Genomic DNA, 14,803 nt, shown 5'->3' with positions numbered 1-14,803 from the left:
CAAAATAAAAATTTATCGGATACCCTATAGTTATCAGGGCGGACTCATCCCGCTCATTAGTAAAAATTTATCGAATACCCCAGCTGACGTAGTCACCCATCTTTAGTTTCAGCACCACCAAATTCGACGCTCCGACAAGAGAATTGCTAGAAATTATTAGTTAGTCGTGAAGTATGATTTCCCTTTTCTAAGTCGTTGCATGCAAAAGCCCAAGCCGACAGAGAGACAGAGGGCAGACCACTTGCAGAGAATCTCACCCAAGTGGCGGTCTCTGACTGGCTTGTGAAGCATAAAAACTGCAGGATAAGGTTGAACGACGGCGGCGCTTGAGTCCTCCACACCCTGCGGAGAAGAAGAAAAAGCAGAGGACGACCGGCAACGCCATCGCAATGTGCATTGCCGTCTTCTTGTGGCGGTCTCACCCGCTCTATCCCCTCCTCCTCCTCCACAACAGAGACGAATATTACAGCCGGTGAGTCTGATCAACCCGATCGACCGAAGCTTATTTGCTAGCTCCGAGCTCGGTTCTGCATAACTTAACTAAGCTTCTTACCCCGTAGGTTGCACGTGTACTTTTACCGAAAACTTGTTTATATTGCGTTGAAAAGTAAGATCGAGTCATTAGTTCGACTAGAAAGATAATTTTTACATGAACGGACGCATGACGAAGCGGTTAATATATATACATGCTATTTATTTATAGCTAGCATTTTTTTTTTTATGTAAGACTTAATACGAGGCATTTACCCTAATAATTAGTGCGATAACGAGTTATACGTACTAATGAGTGCTGATTCTGGCCGAGTTCGAGTGCTAGGGGGATTTTTCTGTGACAGGATTGATCTGTAAGTTCGTTACAATGATTGAGCTGTACGTGTAATTTGACGGTTTGAGATTTGTGGACTGATCGAGCTATATATTGCTGTGAAAGGCCAACGGAAGCTCTGGCATGGTGGGGTAGTCCACGAGGACGAATACTAGGAGGGAGAGATGTGTCGGCTGGAGGGACTTGGCTTGCTTGTTCGAGGAGCGGCAGGATGGCTTTTCTCACGAACGTTCGGGAGGTCGAAATGATCCCCCGAGCTAGGACCAGAGGAGACCTCCCCATTCAGTTCTTGCAGGTCGGTTCGGCTTCCAACTTGGTCTATTATCATCTGTTCTGCAATGTTTCAGTACGTTGATACTTGCAAGCTGCAGCAATGTTCTCGGGTTGGCTTATCCACTTATGATAAATGATGCTGTTTAATGATCGTAATCCGTCTCGTTCGCATAATGTGGCCAATAGTGAAATCCAAAAAACCTTCTTATGTAAAATGTTGTCCGGCTGCTCGCAGAGCAAGAAGAGTCCGTTGGAGTTTGCGTTGGAGGCTGTGGAGGAGGCGCACCAGTACAATGGTTATAACCTGATAGTGGCCGACTTTCCCTCTGAATCCATGGTTTACATGACCAATAGACCAAAAGGAGATTCCAATTACGTCTCCGAAGTCTCGCCGGGAATTCATGTCCTCTCAAATGCATGCCTAGACTCCCCTTGGCCTAAGGTAAACAGAATTCCTCAACAAGTGGTTCGTTTTCTCGTTGGCGTTGCATACTCCATCGGTCATAGCCTGAAAGTGAAGTCAGTCGGGGCATCTAGTTTATCTTTTACGGCATCACGCTGAGAGATGCATATTCTTAGCATGGTTTGCTTCGCAGTCTCCCCCATCTTTGACAGTTTTTGTAAATCAACCAGGAGCAGAGATTAAGGGATGGATTCGAAGAACTACTAGACGTGTATGGAGATGGCGAATTTCCTGTAAAAGAGATGGCCGACAGACTGATGAAAAATACAATCAAGGACAAGGACCGGAGCTTACTACCCGGCGTGTATCCTCCTCAACTGGAATATGAGCTGAGTTCTGTATTCGTGGACACCGACTTCCCATTGGTAAGTTGCTTGAATTCTACAAACAGGATTTGTAGCTGGTAAACAAATGAGTTTCATTATCTTGTCAACAGGTCCAACCCGAACCATCATCGATTTTCTTGTTAGGGATTCAATCTGAAGGAATGAACTTCATATTATTTTCTTGCAAAAGGTTTGTTACAGAAGATAAAGGAGCAGCATATTCGATTTCTTGTTACTCTCTGATCTGACTGAACTTCACTTTCTTGCTGAAGGATCCCGCCGGGACGAGGAGCACATCTGCATTGTCCGTGAAGTCGGATCGGGAGGTGAGCTTTTATGAGAGGCATCTCGAGGATGAAGAATGGAAGGAAAATACTGTCACTTTCTCTATTGAAGAAGAGGATCGGGAGGTGATCTTTTTGTAATGTTCCGTTCTGCAATGCGCTCACCCAATCACCGAGTCATTCACTGAATATACGCGCAGCTATTGAAGGCCTTAACAATGACAAGCTTGGTGATATCCGTTACTACTTAGTATGCCGGAATTCTTTACGTAGATGCCATTGCCTATAAATGTAAGAGGAATACGCGAATTCCTCCATCAAATTCAATCAACAGGTCGAACTGATCAGTCATGGCTGCTCTTAAGAATTTTCGATACGCTATATCCGATAATAGCTCCAATCGACCATTAACTCGAGTGCGATGCAACAATCTGCGATCAATGACCTAGGAGAAACAGAAAGACTATGTATAAGAAAAACGATGAGATTATATTCGGAAATTACTCAGAAAAGAACATAATCCAGTATTTTTCTCGAGATTCAGATGAAGTGTTAAGCAAAGTCGATTTCGGGAAGAGCGCGCTTATTAAAAGGGGCAGTGACGATCAAAACTTCAATCTTCGTAACTGCGAGAGCAATGTCATCGTAAACTAAAAATCGTAATTTAGTTTACGGAATTAAAAAAATGGACCCCATTGCCTAATCCCGGCCGTCTCCAACTTTCAGCCATTATATCAATCAATAGCCTCGGCAGCACCGGCGGATAAGATTGAACGATCGCGTCAGCCCTCGACGGAGAGAAGAAGGGGAAGACAACGGGTAGTTCGATCGACCGCCGATCAGCACAGCCGCCGGGAACCTCGAAAGCCTCTCATCAGTTCCACACCCGATGTGTATAGCCGTCTTCCTATGGCGGTGTCACCCGCTTTACCAGTTCTTCCTCCTCCACAACAGAGACGAATACCATGACCGGTGAGTTTCTTCCAACATGAAGCTTTCCGATTAAACCTTCGCCAGCTCCGAGGTTGTGTTTTGTCAGCGTAATTTGGGTTGTCTCCATTCATTTGATTGAGATCATAGTTTCATACTGCACCATTCGGCCATCAGTGTATATGTCACTAACAGGATCACTCAGATCAAAAAATGGAAAAAAAGATGATGACTTCGGTTGGAATCGGTTGCTATAGGTTGTAATTTTGATATAAGATAGTACCTTTTTGTGTAATTTGACGATTCGGGATATGCAAATTGATCGAGTTATGGTGTTGTGAAAGGCCAGCAGAAGCTCTGGCATGGTGGGATAGTGAGGGAGTGCAAATACTGGGAGGGAGAGATGTCTTGGCTGGTGGGACTTGGCTTGCCTGTTCGCGGAATGGGAGACTGGCTTTTATTACGAATTTCCGGGAAGTCGAAAAGATCCCTCAGGCTAAGACCAGAGGAGACCTCCCCGTTCGGTTCTTGCAGGTTGGTTCAGCTTCAAATCGGTCTAATGTCTAAGTTCATCCATAATCTTCCAGTTATTAAAGGGATGAGAGGCTGGGGTGGTCAAGTTCTGCTTGGCTATATCGAACCGGTTCAAATTAAGATTTGAGCATTCAAATGAGTGATTGTTCTACTAATATATTCGGTTGATGCAAAAGAACTAACTGAAAATTTTCATTATGATCTTTGTTTATTTACTGCACTGCACGATCTGGGTATATGGTGATGACTCTTCCCTTGACTCTGCAATCTAAGAGTAAATTGCGGGCTTATCTATGTGATGTTTAAGTGATATACATCGCTCTAAGTTCCCTTTGATCTCCTGTATAGTGATCATGTCTGTACTTGCAAGTTGTGAGTTGAAACTCTATGGATTGGTCAGATGGCTACTTGGGACAGCCTATGCTGTTTCATGATAATGCTTCATCTTGTTTACACTGTGTGCATAAATAAAAAGCTGAAAAACGACGAAGACTTTATATGAAGCATCTCGGTTATCATGTTGTAGGATTGGCAAGGGTGTCATCAAAAGTTGAGAGATTCTCCATAGAGAAATATAAATCTTAGTTTCTCATTCTATTATTCACAGAGCAAGCAGAGTCCATTGGAGTTTGCACGCGAGGTCGTGAAGGAGACGCACCGGTACAATGGATTCAACCTGATAGTAGCTGACTTTATATCTGAATCCATGGTTTACGTGACCAATAGACCAAAAGGGAGTTCAGGTTTCATGTCCAAAGTCTCCCCGGGGCTTCATGTCCTCTCAAATGCAAGTCTAGACTCCCCTTGGCCTAAGGTATGAGGAGAATCGCAGCTTTTCCTATCCTTGCTTAGCATTTTAAACTCTGGGTGCTGTCATTGGAAAGTTACGAAATCTTCGTCCAGTCTATCCTTTACCGCATTGTTTGCTTTGCCGTTCATCCCCCTTTTTGAGTTTTGTAAATCAACCAGGCGCAGAGATTGAGGGACGGTTTCAAAGAACTATTGGACAGACATGGACATAGCGAACTCCCTGCAAAAGAGATGGCTTGTGGACTGATGATGAGCACGATTAAGGACGAAGATCAGAGCTTACTCCCCGGTATCTATCCTCCTGAATTTGAATTCCCGGCAAGTTCAGTATTCGTGGACTTCGATAGCCCGCTGGTAAGTCCCGGAAGTTCTATTGGCCAGTTGTATATTTGAAAGTTCCCACTATACAAGAGCCGTTACAGCCGAATGTACTTTTGTTTCTATGGAGCATGGTCTGATCTAAACGATCTTTATTTCCTTATTAAGCTCCGATCTGAATGAATTTCTTTGCTATTTCTTCCTAAAGGGTCGATACGGGACAAGGAGCACGTCAGCTGTATATGTGAAGTTGAATCGAGAAGTGAGTTTTTTCGTAAGGAATCTCGAGAAGGAAGCATGGAAAGAGGAGGTTGTCACGTTCTCTATAGAAGCAGATTGACGTTTTTCCTGAAATACCGTATGTTATGCTGGCTGTAACATTGAATAAGGTCCGGAATCCAGCCGTTGCAACTGCAATGCTTCATTCTGATTTTTCATTGCAATTGGGATCGTTTCGCCTACCATCTTGGTAGGTCATTTCATACTGATCGTGAATGTGGTCATTTGAGCTTCGGGACACTGGATTTGACGTTGGTTGTTTTGAGGCCCGGAACACCGGACTTGGACTTGATTTTCCTGGAACAATTGGTAGTCATCCGGCGACGAACATCGGCATTGATGCTCTGCGTGCAGAGATAGGTGTTCACTTTTTGATCCTACTGTTTTTACACGAGGGTATTTCGACCCTTGCTCGATATTATGATTGATCAGCACTAACAAATCGAATGGTTGATCAGCACCAACAAAACGAATGGATGATGGATTACTCGGTCGCAATCATAATGCAGCTGCATGAGTGCATGTGGAACAAATATGCCGAACAACACAAAGAAGTCCAGAAACTCCTGGGACTAACAAAGTATACGTCCGGTTTTATAGATGTTCATTAAAGCAAAGACAACACACACAACCCGACCATCAACAAACCCGATGTCGGGAATCTCATTGCTCTACACATACCGGGAATCCCATCGCTCTACACATACGCAGCTCCGATGATGATCACATGACACAACCTTAGTAGCTATTTTATGCTCAGCTCCGATGATGATCACATTACACAACCTTAGTAGCTATTTACGCTCTTCCCGTATGTATATATCATGCTAAGTCGCTCCGCTCAGGCGGCACATGTCTCACACGTGCACCCAGGGCCGCACGTACAGCTCGGCCTGCCGCTGCCGGAGGAGGCCTGGCTCTTTTCGCAGGTGCAGGGGTTGCAGCTGCAGTGCTCCCCGCACGGGCATTTCTTGTGGTCCGCTCCTCCCGCCGTGCTCTCCTTCGTAGCACACCTGCATGTAAACAGATGATGATCACGGATCGTCCGAATCAGCTCGTGTCTACATCACTAAGTCGGAAACGATATATTCCCCCTCAAAGATCGGCTAATCTTCGAGTACTCAAAGAAACCTACCAACGCATAGATGGAATGAACTCAACGGTCATTACCGGCAAGCATCTCCTCCTGGGCAGGGGGAGGGGCATCCGCACTGATCGTTGCAGCCCGCCATGGCTGTTTCCCGCCGGTCCGCCATGTCTCCGTCCAATTCGTTCTCGACAAAAGCTGCAGCCTCGCTGTGGTACGTTGATGGAGCTGATAAAACTGGATCAGTGCACGGCTTTTCCGAGATCGGATGAAGTTGCTTGACATATATAGGGGGAGCAGACGTAGCGGCAGCCCCTGCCAGCGCCGCCACCTGTGAGGCGGCGGGGGTTACATGGGGTCCAATGCACGGTGGTACGTGGCGGGAGCTTCCCCATCCACTTCACGGCATTCCGACACGTAGCGGTGTTGCCGGCCGGGTGGCCCCGTTCGCTCTTGTCCTGATGCGGTCAGTCTCAAACGTTCACTCATCATGATAGACATTGTCGGTGAATTACGAGTCTGTTCCATTAGTAATTCTAGAATTTCGTAGGTAAAATGTTATCGTCGCAGGATCGGACCGTCGAGGAGGCATGAACCATCGAAACATGTCGTGAATGTAAAGAAAAAGGTACCAAAAGGAAGCCTGAACCATCCCTAGCATGTCTTACAACATAAAATCTCATCATATGTTTTATAGACAATAGACAGCAACAGAGTGATCTCGTGTGCCACAGACGATCGTGGTAACTCGTCATTGCACTTCCAAAGAAAAGTAATATCGTCAGTTATCATTGTGAAATTTTTGATTTTGCGTCGTGTTGCAAGGAACCTTGATCAACAATGCGATCACAAAGTTCGACACTGAAATCCATTTCGCACCATGATTGACAGGTTCACGTGATGGTACAATGCCCGCCTCAATCATTTTGCAGAAATTAGCAGTTCCATGTATGTTTGAATCACTTGCCTCAATTTCTTCTACTATTGCTGGTGAGTTTTTTTTTTTTTTTTGTATCGATCAAATATTTTGAACTTCTCTACAGTTTTAATAAGTAGATACGATACATGATACTCTTCCCGCGTCCATACTTTGCCCTGAAAATGTTGGCATTAAACAAGTTAGGCAGCAGGGGCGGAGCCAATGTAATACCAGGGGGGGCAATTGCCCCCCTGAACTTTGGCTTTTTTACAATTTTACCCCAAAATTATGTTAATTTATGAATTTTTTTATGTAAAATTTGCACTTTGCCCCCCTGAAAAAAAATTTATGTACTATTTATATCAAGCAATATTTTTGCCCCCCCGAACGAAAATCCTGGATTCGCCCCTACTAGGCAGGGCAGCTTGACCTCTCTTGAGTCCAACAATTACGGGACAGAGGGGTCGCAGTGTAAAGAGGGACAAACTTAAGGGTGCATTTTGTGACAGCGTATATACAGGGGCGCAAAGTAGAACTAACCTTAGACTTTAGGGTGCAAATTAAACTTTTGCTTGGAGAAATGGGTATGGAGTATGGACAATGGAGTAGGGGAAGTACATTTTCCAATTTTACTGTTGATTTTTTTTTCATTATTTTGTGACTTCATCGTCAAGTTATAGTTTTTCGAGCGACCTGAAAATTAAGGCTTTGTTTGATTTTTGAATAATAATCTAATTTTATCCAACTTAACTTTATTTTTTTTCTAGATTCAACGATATAATTATATTTTTTTCCATTTAATAATACTTTCTCACTCATATTTTTTCGAATTATTTTTAAATTTTCATTTAATAATACTTCATACTTTTTCTAATCATTTTTAAAAATTAATTTATGATAAAAAAACTCTCCATCTACTTTCACACACACATATATATATTCTCATATATCAATATATTTGTTCACACTTGCAATCATTTCACAAAATCAAATTGAGTTGTATCACTTATCCAACTAAAAAACCAAGAGCAAGGTATTTCAGCCAATGGGATTCTATGTCACTTTACTCTTTTTTCCTTTTTTAAGCCCATGACCTACTTTGTTTAAAAAAGGAACAATTTTCATTTTAGGATGAATAATATGTTTCTATCGTTATTTGAAGATATCCAAAGGTTTAACTCACAAAAAAACAAAAGAACTATAGTGATATAAAATATTAACATGACAATATTCATGGTGATAACAACGATTAGTTTTAGGAACGCTTTGCACATATCTATATTGTGCTATCAAAGAGTAGTACCGATATATGAGCGACACTAAGACTACCCCTAGCGCCGATCTCTGGAGCTCGAGGAAAGGCACCACCTAGCGTCTCCAGAGACTCGGCCCAAAGAATAGGGCACTGTGGCATCTCTATCAGAGAGACACATCTCTCTGACAGAGACGTAATGAGCTATGATCGCGTGACGGCAATGAGCCCCGCAAGATAGTAACTTTCATTTTTTTATTTTATAAATTCGGTCATTGGGAGCAATGCTCCAATGACCAGATTTTATGGCTTTGGGTTCCAAAGCCTTTGGCTTTTTAATATATATGTGAGTCCCAATTAAGAAATTTAAAAATAGAAATAATGGTTGAAATGATGAATATCTCTTTTTATTGAGTGTGTAATGTGACTATTATATATCAATGATGGGTCCACTTTAGAGACTGAAATAGAAACTACCGTTGAATATAGTCTAAGCGTGGCCGCCATGTTAGGTAGAGTGGGAATCCCGCTAATAACTCATAAGAACCCTAACGTTTGGCATTTAATTGCTTTTGGTAATTTCGACCCTAAATTCATATAGCAGTCTATTAAAAGTAATTGCTAATAGAGCACTATGCCACCAAATTATTGTATGTGCTTTTCAAAACTACTTTCACTGAAACGAGATCGATTCCATTCCATCATAACCGCGTCCCACATGATTTCACGATTCCCCATTTCACGAAATCGGGTTGCATCCCATCATAAGGATGCCCCAAATGAATCCATAACTCTCTTTTATCTACCGTGCATGACTTATTTTTCATGAATTCCTATAAGTTGTTTTATTATAGTGTTTGGTATGAGATAATTCGTAGGGGTTACTATGATTTTAAATTCTCAAGGCCCACCGGATTACCATGTTTGTTTGGGCGAAGTATATTACTGATAATCTAGATGTCCAAGATAATCGTCTTTCTATTCAGTTGGTAATATACATTATCAACAGAGGTGACTATCTAGATTACATTAAGATAACTTTACCGGTCTTAAACCAAACATGATAATGTATGATATTGGTAATTTTTTAAAAGTGAGAATCTATCTTAGTGGAAATCTAAATTAGTAGCATTGGTAAAAAAAATTTATAGATAAAATGATGGACACCGGTGGTGGCGACTTTGTCATCCCCTCTAAGCAATGTTCGGATTCTCGTATTCAACCGCGAATATAGAGGGGATTTGAATTTGGGACATTAAGACCGTCAAACTACTTAGGAGTAAAGTTTGAAACCATTAGACCACTACCTTTGATGGTATTAGTTACTTTTTTTTTATGAGATTAGTAATCTTAATTGACAATGCACCAAAACGCAAGCAATTTTTCTTAAATCCCGATTTTCAATATCTTCTCCAATTAATTTTGCCCCAATTTTTATGGGAGTTTTTGTCCAAATTAGATCTCTTTTGTAAAATATTTCCCACAATAGACTTCTTTGCTAACTAATTCCCATCATAGACTTACATTATTTTATTTACTTATTTACATTCCCCAAAACATTTTGACTCGTTTGATTTAAGTCATTGGCCCAATAAGAAATAAGTAACATGATTCTTCTTTTTACGTATCTTCCCAAAACATTTTAATTTATTTGATTAAGTCCTTAACCAAATAGAGGATAGGTGAAAAGTAAAAACACCATTATCATTCATCCTTAATTAAATCCTTTAACGTTTGCTCATCCGCAAATCCCCGAGGATGGGTATGTTCAGTTAGAAAAAATCGAGGATGTAGGTTGAGAATCAATTCTACTTCAATTCAGTGTGTAGCCAACAATCGATTTGATTAATGACGTACTACAATCCATTTACCTACAGTTCCATGATTTTTAATCATAAATAGTTTTAAAAATATATAATACTAAAATGACTAAATAAAATTCAGTAAAATAACTAAAATCATTTAAATAGTAAACATAATTGAGAATTAAATTAACAAACTAAAATGTCCACAAAAATCCACTTTAATTTACATTTGACTCTAAAAAATTGCGTATGACATAGCCGAACCCGATTAATTTTTATGTAAATTTCGATTAAACGAATCTAAAAAATGAGTATAGTAAATACAACATAGGAGTATCTTTAGGGGTACAAAAATTGACTTCGATTCACGCTTGACTCCTAAGAATTTTGTTCAAAATAGCCGAACAGATTAATTTCTATATAGAATTCATTATTTTTTAAAAACTCGATTAACCGGTTAACCAAATTGACAAAACAACTAATATATTTTTAATGGTGATCCGGTTTTACTTTTTTAGGGTGTTTTTAAATGAGTTTAAAGAATATGAATTAAATTAAAATAATTTCACACAAAGAAATCTAGATTTCAAACTAAGTCTAGTTTGAGAATAAGTTTTAAAAAGAGCCTAATTAAAAAAAAAAACTCATTTTATGGTAACTCCCAAAAATCTCATCTTTTCCTCCTTTTCAAAACTGCCATCATCAGAGAAGTCATCCATAGATTTGGCACAGTTAGGAGTCAATTCAAGACGGCAGCTAGCGGGCGACAAACAACCCGCAGCTGTGTTGAGATCGAATCCCAAATCCAAAGTCGTCTTCATCAACAGTATTGTATTCCGGCAAATGGCCCCTTCATCCCTGAAGTCAAAGCACTGACGGCTCCTCCGCCAACACGTGAACTCCTCCCCCGCCCCTCCCGCCTCAATCGTGCTCGCCCCAGCAACCCCCTGCCAGAAAGTTGACTTCTTGAGCCTCAATCTCCCCCGATCGGCGACTGCCCTTTTGCTGCCCATTTGCAGGTACTTTCCTGATCTTCCCTCACCCTCGTCATTCTGGGTGTCCACTGGTTTCCCATTCTTGGTCGGCTGCATCGGAATGTATGGTTCTTTGGCATTACGGAATGTGGGGTTCTCGCATAATTGTTTGTCGAAAGATTTGATTGCCGAATCGGGGGATTCTGCAGTTTGCGTGGTTCTTGGAGGGTGTGCAGAAATTTCCCAGAAGGGAAATGTGCCTCTGTTCTTGGGCAGATTTGAGCTGATTGTGACATTGTCCTCATCAGTTTTTTCATCCCTTTGGGTTGACAGTGATGCTGAACGCCTAGTATTGTTCTTCTTCGGAATGCGTCTCGTTCCTGTTTTAGATGCAGGGCATTTAGTGCTCATTCTGATATCTCAAGGAGTCACAATGTTAATACCTGTTAGTGTTCTTGATATGGTCTTGCGGCATGCTTCCTCAAGAAAGGCACACACATCCATTGGCATTCCGCATTTCCACACCCTTTTCTTTTGTTTTGTTTATGTCGAGGTCTTATAAAGACACTAAGCCATGTTTTTCGCATTGCCGTGATTTGTTGATTTGATAGTCACTAATATATATCGCTTCCCTTTGTTTCCCTCGCAGAAGTTGGCATTAATTAGTTTGATTACCTCTAAAGAGGAGGACAGCCACCTTATTGCGGGGAGGAATTGACGGAAAGCAATCTGGTGGCGATGGCATTGAATGGAGCATCATGCATGTGTATGAACTGAGATATATGCAATAAACAAAATCAGTGGTGAAATATGAGGAGGATGAAATTTCCAAAGCGGTACCTAATTGTCATCTTGACCTTCATCTGCACATCTGTGTGCTATATCGAACGGGTTGGCTTTTCCATCGCGTACACAGTCGCAGCTGATGCTGCTGGAGTGAACCAGTCAAGCAAAGGCACCATACTCTCCACCTTCTACTATGGATATGCCTGTTCTCAGGTCCCTGGCGGCTGGGCAGCCCAGAAGATTGGGGGAAGGCGAGTCCTCTTCCTCTCTTTCGTGTTATGGTCTTTAACTTGTGCCTTCGTCCCACTGGATCCAAATAGAGTCGCGGTACTGGTCATTGCCCGCTTGCTTGTCGGGGTCGCACAGGGATTCATATTTCCATCTATCCACACGGTCCTAGCTCAGTGGGTCCCACCTCATGAAAGGTCCAGATCTGTATCCCTCACGACTTCAGGGATGTACCTCGGTGCGGCCATGGGGATGCTCTTGCTTCCAACTCTGGTGAAGTTTCGGGGCCCGCAGTCGGTGTTTGTTGCTGAAGCAACATTAGGAGCATTGTGGTCCTTGCTTTGGTTCAAGTATGCAAGTGACCCGCCTCGGTCAGAGCATTCAAAGGCTGCTGCTGCTGGTTTTGGTGAGTCCTTGTTGCCGGTCAAAGGAGCCCAGAAGGTGAAAGTAGAGAATGGGGGGAGTTCGGTGAGGACGGGAGGAATCCCTTGGAAGAGAATCACGTTAAGCCTACCGGTATGGGCAATTGTGATAAACAACTTCACCTTCCACTATGCGCTCTATGTGCTGATGAACTGGCTCCCCACATACTTTGAACAAGGCCTGCAGCTTAGCCTCCAGGACATGGGTTCTTCTAAGATGCTGCCCTACTTCAACATGTTCATATTCTCAAATGTTGGAGGAGTTCTGGCAGACCACTTAATCACCCGAAGAATCATGTCTGTGACGAGAACCCGGAAAGTCCTTAACACAATTGGGTTCATAGTGGCTTCATTGGCACTGATGGTGCTTCCCCTGTTTAGAAGCTCTTCTGGGGCTGTGTTTTGCTCGTCGGTGGCTCTTGGTTCTTTGGCCTTGGGCCGAGCCGGGTTTGCTGTGAATCACATGGACATTGCTCCGAGATATGCTGGAATTGTGATGGGAGTTTCTAATACAGCTGGCACACTGGCAGGAATCGTCGGTGTCGATCTCACTGGGCGGCTCCTCGAGGCTGCTAAAGCAAGTTATTCCGATCTCTCGAGTCCTGGAAGCTGGAATACAGTGTTTATGATACCGGGATTACTCTGCATTCTGAGTTCGTTTGTTTTTCTGATTTTCTCAACTGGGGAGAGGATTTTTGACTGAGGTAGGCTTGTTATGTATATGTTCAGGCAGCTAATTGTGCAAGTCCTCATTTTTTACTCGCAATTCGGAAAGCCTCTAGGGGCTTGTTTCAGCACTGCTATTCTCACTTCATATATTGAAATATAAGAGCCCGTAAGAATCTGAGATGGGTAACATAGAAGACAATTGTTAGGTAGAGAACATTTTCAGGCATTTGTATCGATCCGTTTCAGTGTACCTTACCAGATCATTGTTTTTCTTCTTTCAATATGTTGATTGGAGAGACATTCTCTTGTCATGTTAAGGCAATGGTTTTACATGCTCTTTAAATTTGTCATCCCTACTTGCAAGGGACTAATAGCTGCTGCAGAGCCTAATAAGCACAATCAGTTTTAATTCATGTATTCGGAGGAGATTAACTTGTCATATACATCCATGGATTACAGTCTTCAGCATTCGAAGCCCTGAATATCTCTGTCAGCTGAATATGTAGTTCGACATATTTGTTCTTTTTGGTGCATGAAAGGTTTTCATCAGTTCTGGAGCCAATTGATTTTGATGGTTTTTTTCCTGATGAAGGTTGAAAACAAGGTCTGCAGCTGTAATGAGAACAGGTGCTCATTCCGGCTTAACTGTACTCTCTGCTTGATCAGTGCAAAGTACTGCAAAATATTGGAAGGAAAAGCTTCCTATCCTCTGAAGGATGATTCGACTGTCCTAGTACTAACATCCTCCGTGCATCTGTTGATGCAAGTGCAGAACCTGAGTACGGTTAATCGGTCTTCCGGCATACAATTTAGGGGCACGGTTTGCTCGAGACAAGGGTGAGGGACCTACAAAGTACCCTGCAGTGTACAAGCTGCCGTGGATGAATGAAGTTTCCATGGCTTACCTGTATTCGCTTGGATTCTCAGCCTCCTTTAGTGTTATGTGGTCCCGACTCGAAACTCATTGTGGACTGCTGATTTGGCCATTCAATACGCGTTGATGCACGGTTCATCGTATGTGCATCCAATCGATTTGACCTGTTTGATATGGGGGCAGTACAATGTATCTGCAGGACCATTTCTCCCGGGCCATGCGTATGCCATGACAGATCCAACTCTAGAATAAGACTTCCATTAGCTCTCCCTCTGCCATGATGCCTGCAAGGACACTAGCCCAAAGAGCACAAAAGGCCACCATGCCCTCTTCAAGAAATCGACCCTAACCGAACGCGCGATATTTCAAAGGTCGGTCCACTGTTCATTACTGACCAAACTCTTGTTGCAGACTTGTGCTGGAAATATCTTCTTTCGAAAAGCAACGGATGAACGTGCGGTGATACTCGACTCATGAGCTCTCGACACCTAATAAAAGATATCATATTGTTTCTTATTGTGTTCCTACAAAAAGGGAAGAAAAGCAATACGAAATGCGCGAGCACAATTACTAAATTATGGTACCGTCAACTTTGGTAAAGGGATACAGGTAAATGTTTCACCTTCGAGCGTGGTGCGTCGAGATTGGACCTGCCGAAAAGGGAAGTGCGATTGAAGTAAACGAATGTTAAAATATTACACGTTTAGCAGGTGGCAAGTATGCGCTATCTGACATATTGGATAG

At 42.4% G+C, this 14,803-nt stretch overlaps 4 protein-coding genes across 9 annotated transcripts; 3 read left to right on the top strand and 1 right to left on the bottom strand.

Moving 5' to 3' along the window:
- The first annotated feature begins 164 nt into the window (after window positions 1-164).
- Window positions 165-2,588, top strand: LOC116197168 (transport and Golgi organization protein 2 homolog). 3 transcript variants are annotated; one of them, XM_031527222.1, is made up of 6 exons: window positions 165-472; window positions 932-1,121; window positions 1,335-1,541; window positions 1,733-1,927; window positions 1,999-2,078; window positions 2,161-2,588. In XM_031527222.1, the coding sequence occupies exons 1-6, from the start codon at window positions 390-392 to the stop codon at window positions 2,198-2,200; spliced, it is 795 nt and encodes a 264-aa protein (XP_031383082.1). In that variant the 5' UTR covers window positions 165-389; the 3' UTR covers window positions 2,201-2,588. The 3 variants fall into 3 exon arrangements, with proteins under 3 accessions (XP_031383082.1, XP_031383081.1, XP_031383080.1); XM_031527221.1 differs by lacking the exon at window positions 1,999-2,078 and having other exon boundaries at window positions 172-472; window positions 1,739-1,927; window positions 2,161-2,422; XM_031527220.1 differs by lacking the exon at window positions 1,999-2,078 and having other exon boundaries at window positions 185-472; window positions 2,161-2,422.
- A 170-nt stretch (window positions 2,589-2,758) lies between these two features.
- On the top strand, window positions 2,759-5,346 carry LOC116197169 (transport and Golgi organization protein 2 homolog). 3 transcript variants are annotated; one of them, XM_031527225.1, is made up of 5 exons: window positions 2,759-3,144; window positions 3,455-3,636; window positions 4,244-4,450; window positions 4,606-4,800; window positions 4,973-5,346. In XM_031527225.1, the coding sequence occupies exons 1-5, from the start codon at window positions 3,138-3,140 to the stop codon at window positions 5,102-5,104; spliced, it is 723 nt and encodes a 240-aa protein (XP_031383085.1). In that variant the 5' UTR covers window positions 2,759-3,137; the 3' UTR covers window positions 5,105-5,346. The 3 variants fall into 3 exon arrangements, with proteins under 3 accessions (XP_031383085.1, XP_031383084.1, XP_031383083.1); XM_031527224.1 differs by having other exon boundaries at window positions 3,452-3,636; XM_031527223.1 differs by having other exon boundaries at window positions 2,762-3,144; window positions 3,447-3,636.
- Window positions 5,347-5,598: 252 nt separating this feature from the next.
- On the bottom strand, window positions 5,599-6,429 carry LOC116197171 (metallothionein-like protein 4A). Its single transcript, XM_031527226.1, has 2 exons — window positions 6,214-6,429; window positions 5,599-6,056 (listed from the first exon to the last, which is right to left on the bottom strand). The coding sequence occupies exons 1-2, from the start codon at window positions 6,297-6,299 to the stop codon at window positions 5,885-5,887; spliced, it is 258 nt and encodes an 85-aa protein (XP_031383086.1). The 5' UTR covers window positions 6,300-6,429; the 3' UTR covers window positions 5,599-5,884.
- A 4,369-nt stretch (window positions 6,430-10,798) lies between these two features.
- Window positions 10,799-14,233, top strand: LOC116196843 (probable anion transporter 5). 2 transcript variants are annotated; one of them, XM_031526758.1, is made up of 4 exons: window positions 10,799-11,125; window positions 11,730-13,220; window positions 13,778-13,812; window positions 13,958-14,233. In XM_031526758.1, the coding sequence occupies exon 2, from the start codon at window positions 11,891-11,893 to the stop codon at window positions 13,217-13,219; it is 1,329 nt and encodes a 442-aa protein (XP_031382618.1). In that variant the 5' UTR covers window positions 10,799-11,125; window positions 11,730-11,890; the 3' UTR covers window position 13,220; window positions 13,778-13,812; window positions 13,958-14,233. The 2 variants fall into 2 exon arrangements, with proteins under 2 accessions (XP_031382618.1, XP_031382617.1); XM_031526757.1 differs by having other exon boundaries at window positions 13,778-14,233.
- Window positions 14,234-14,803: the final 570 nt, after the last annotated feature.

Source organism: Punica granatum, chromosome 2 (assembly GCF_007655135.1).
Source record: "Punica granatum isolate Tunisia-2019 chromosome 2, ASM765513v2, whole genome shotgun sequence".
Classification (NCBI taxonomy): domain Eukaryota; kingdom Viridiplantae; phylum Streptophyta; class Magnoliopsida; order Myrtales; family Lythraceae; genus Punica; species Punica granatum.
This window is presented reverse-complemented; position numbering and strand designations above follow the sequence as displayed.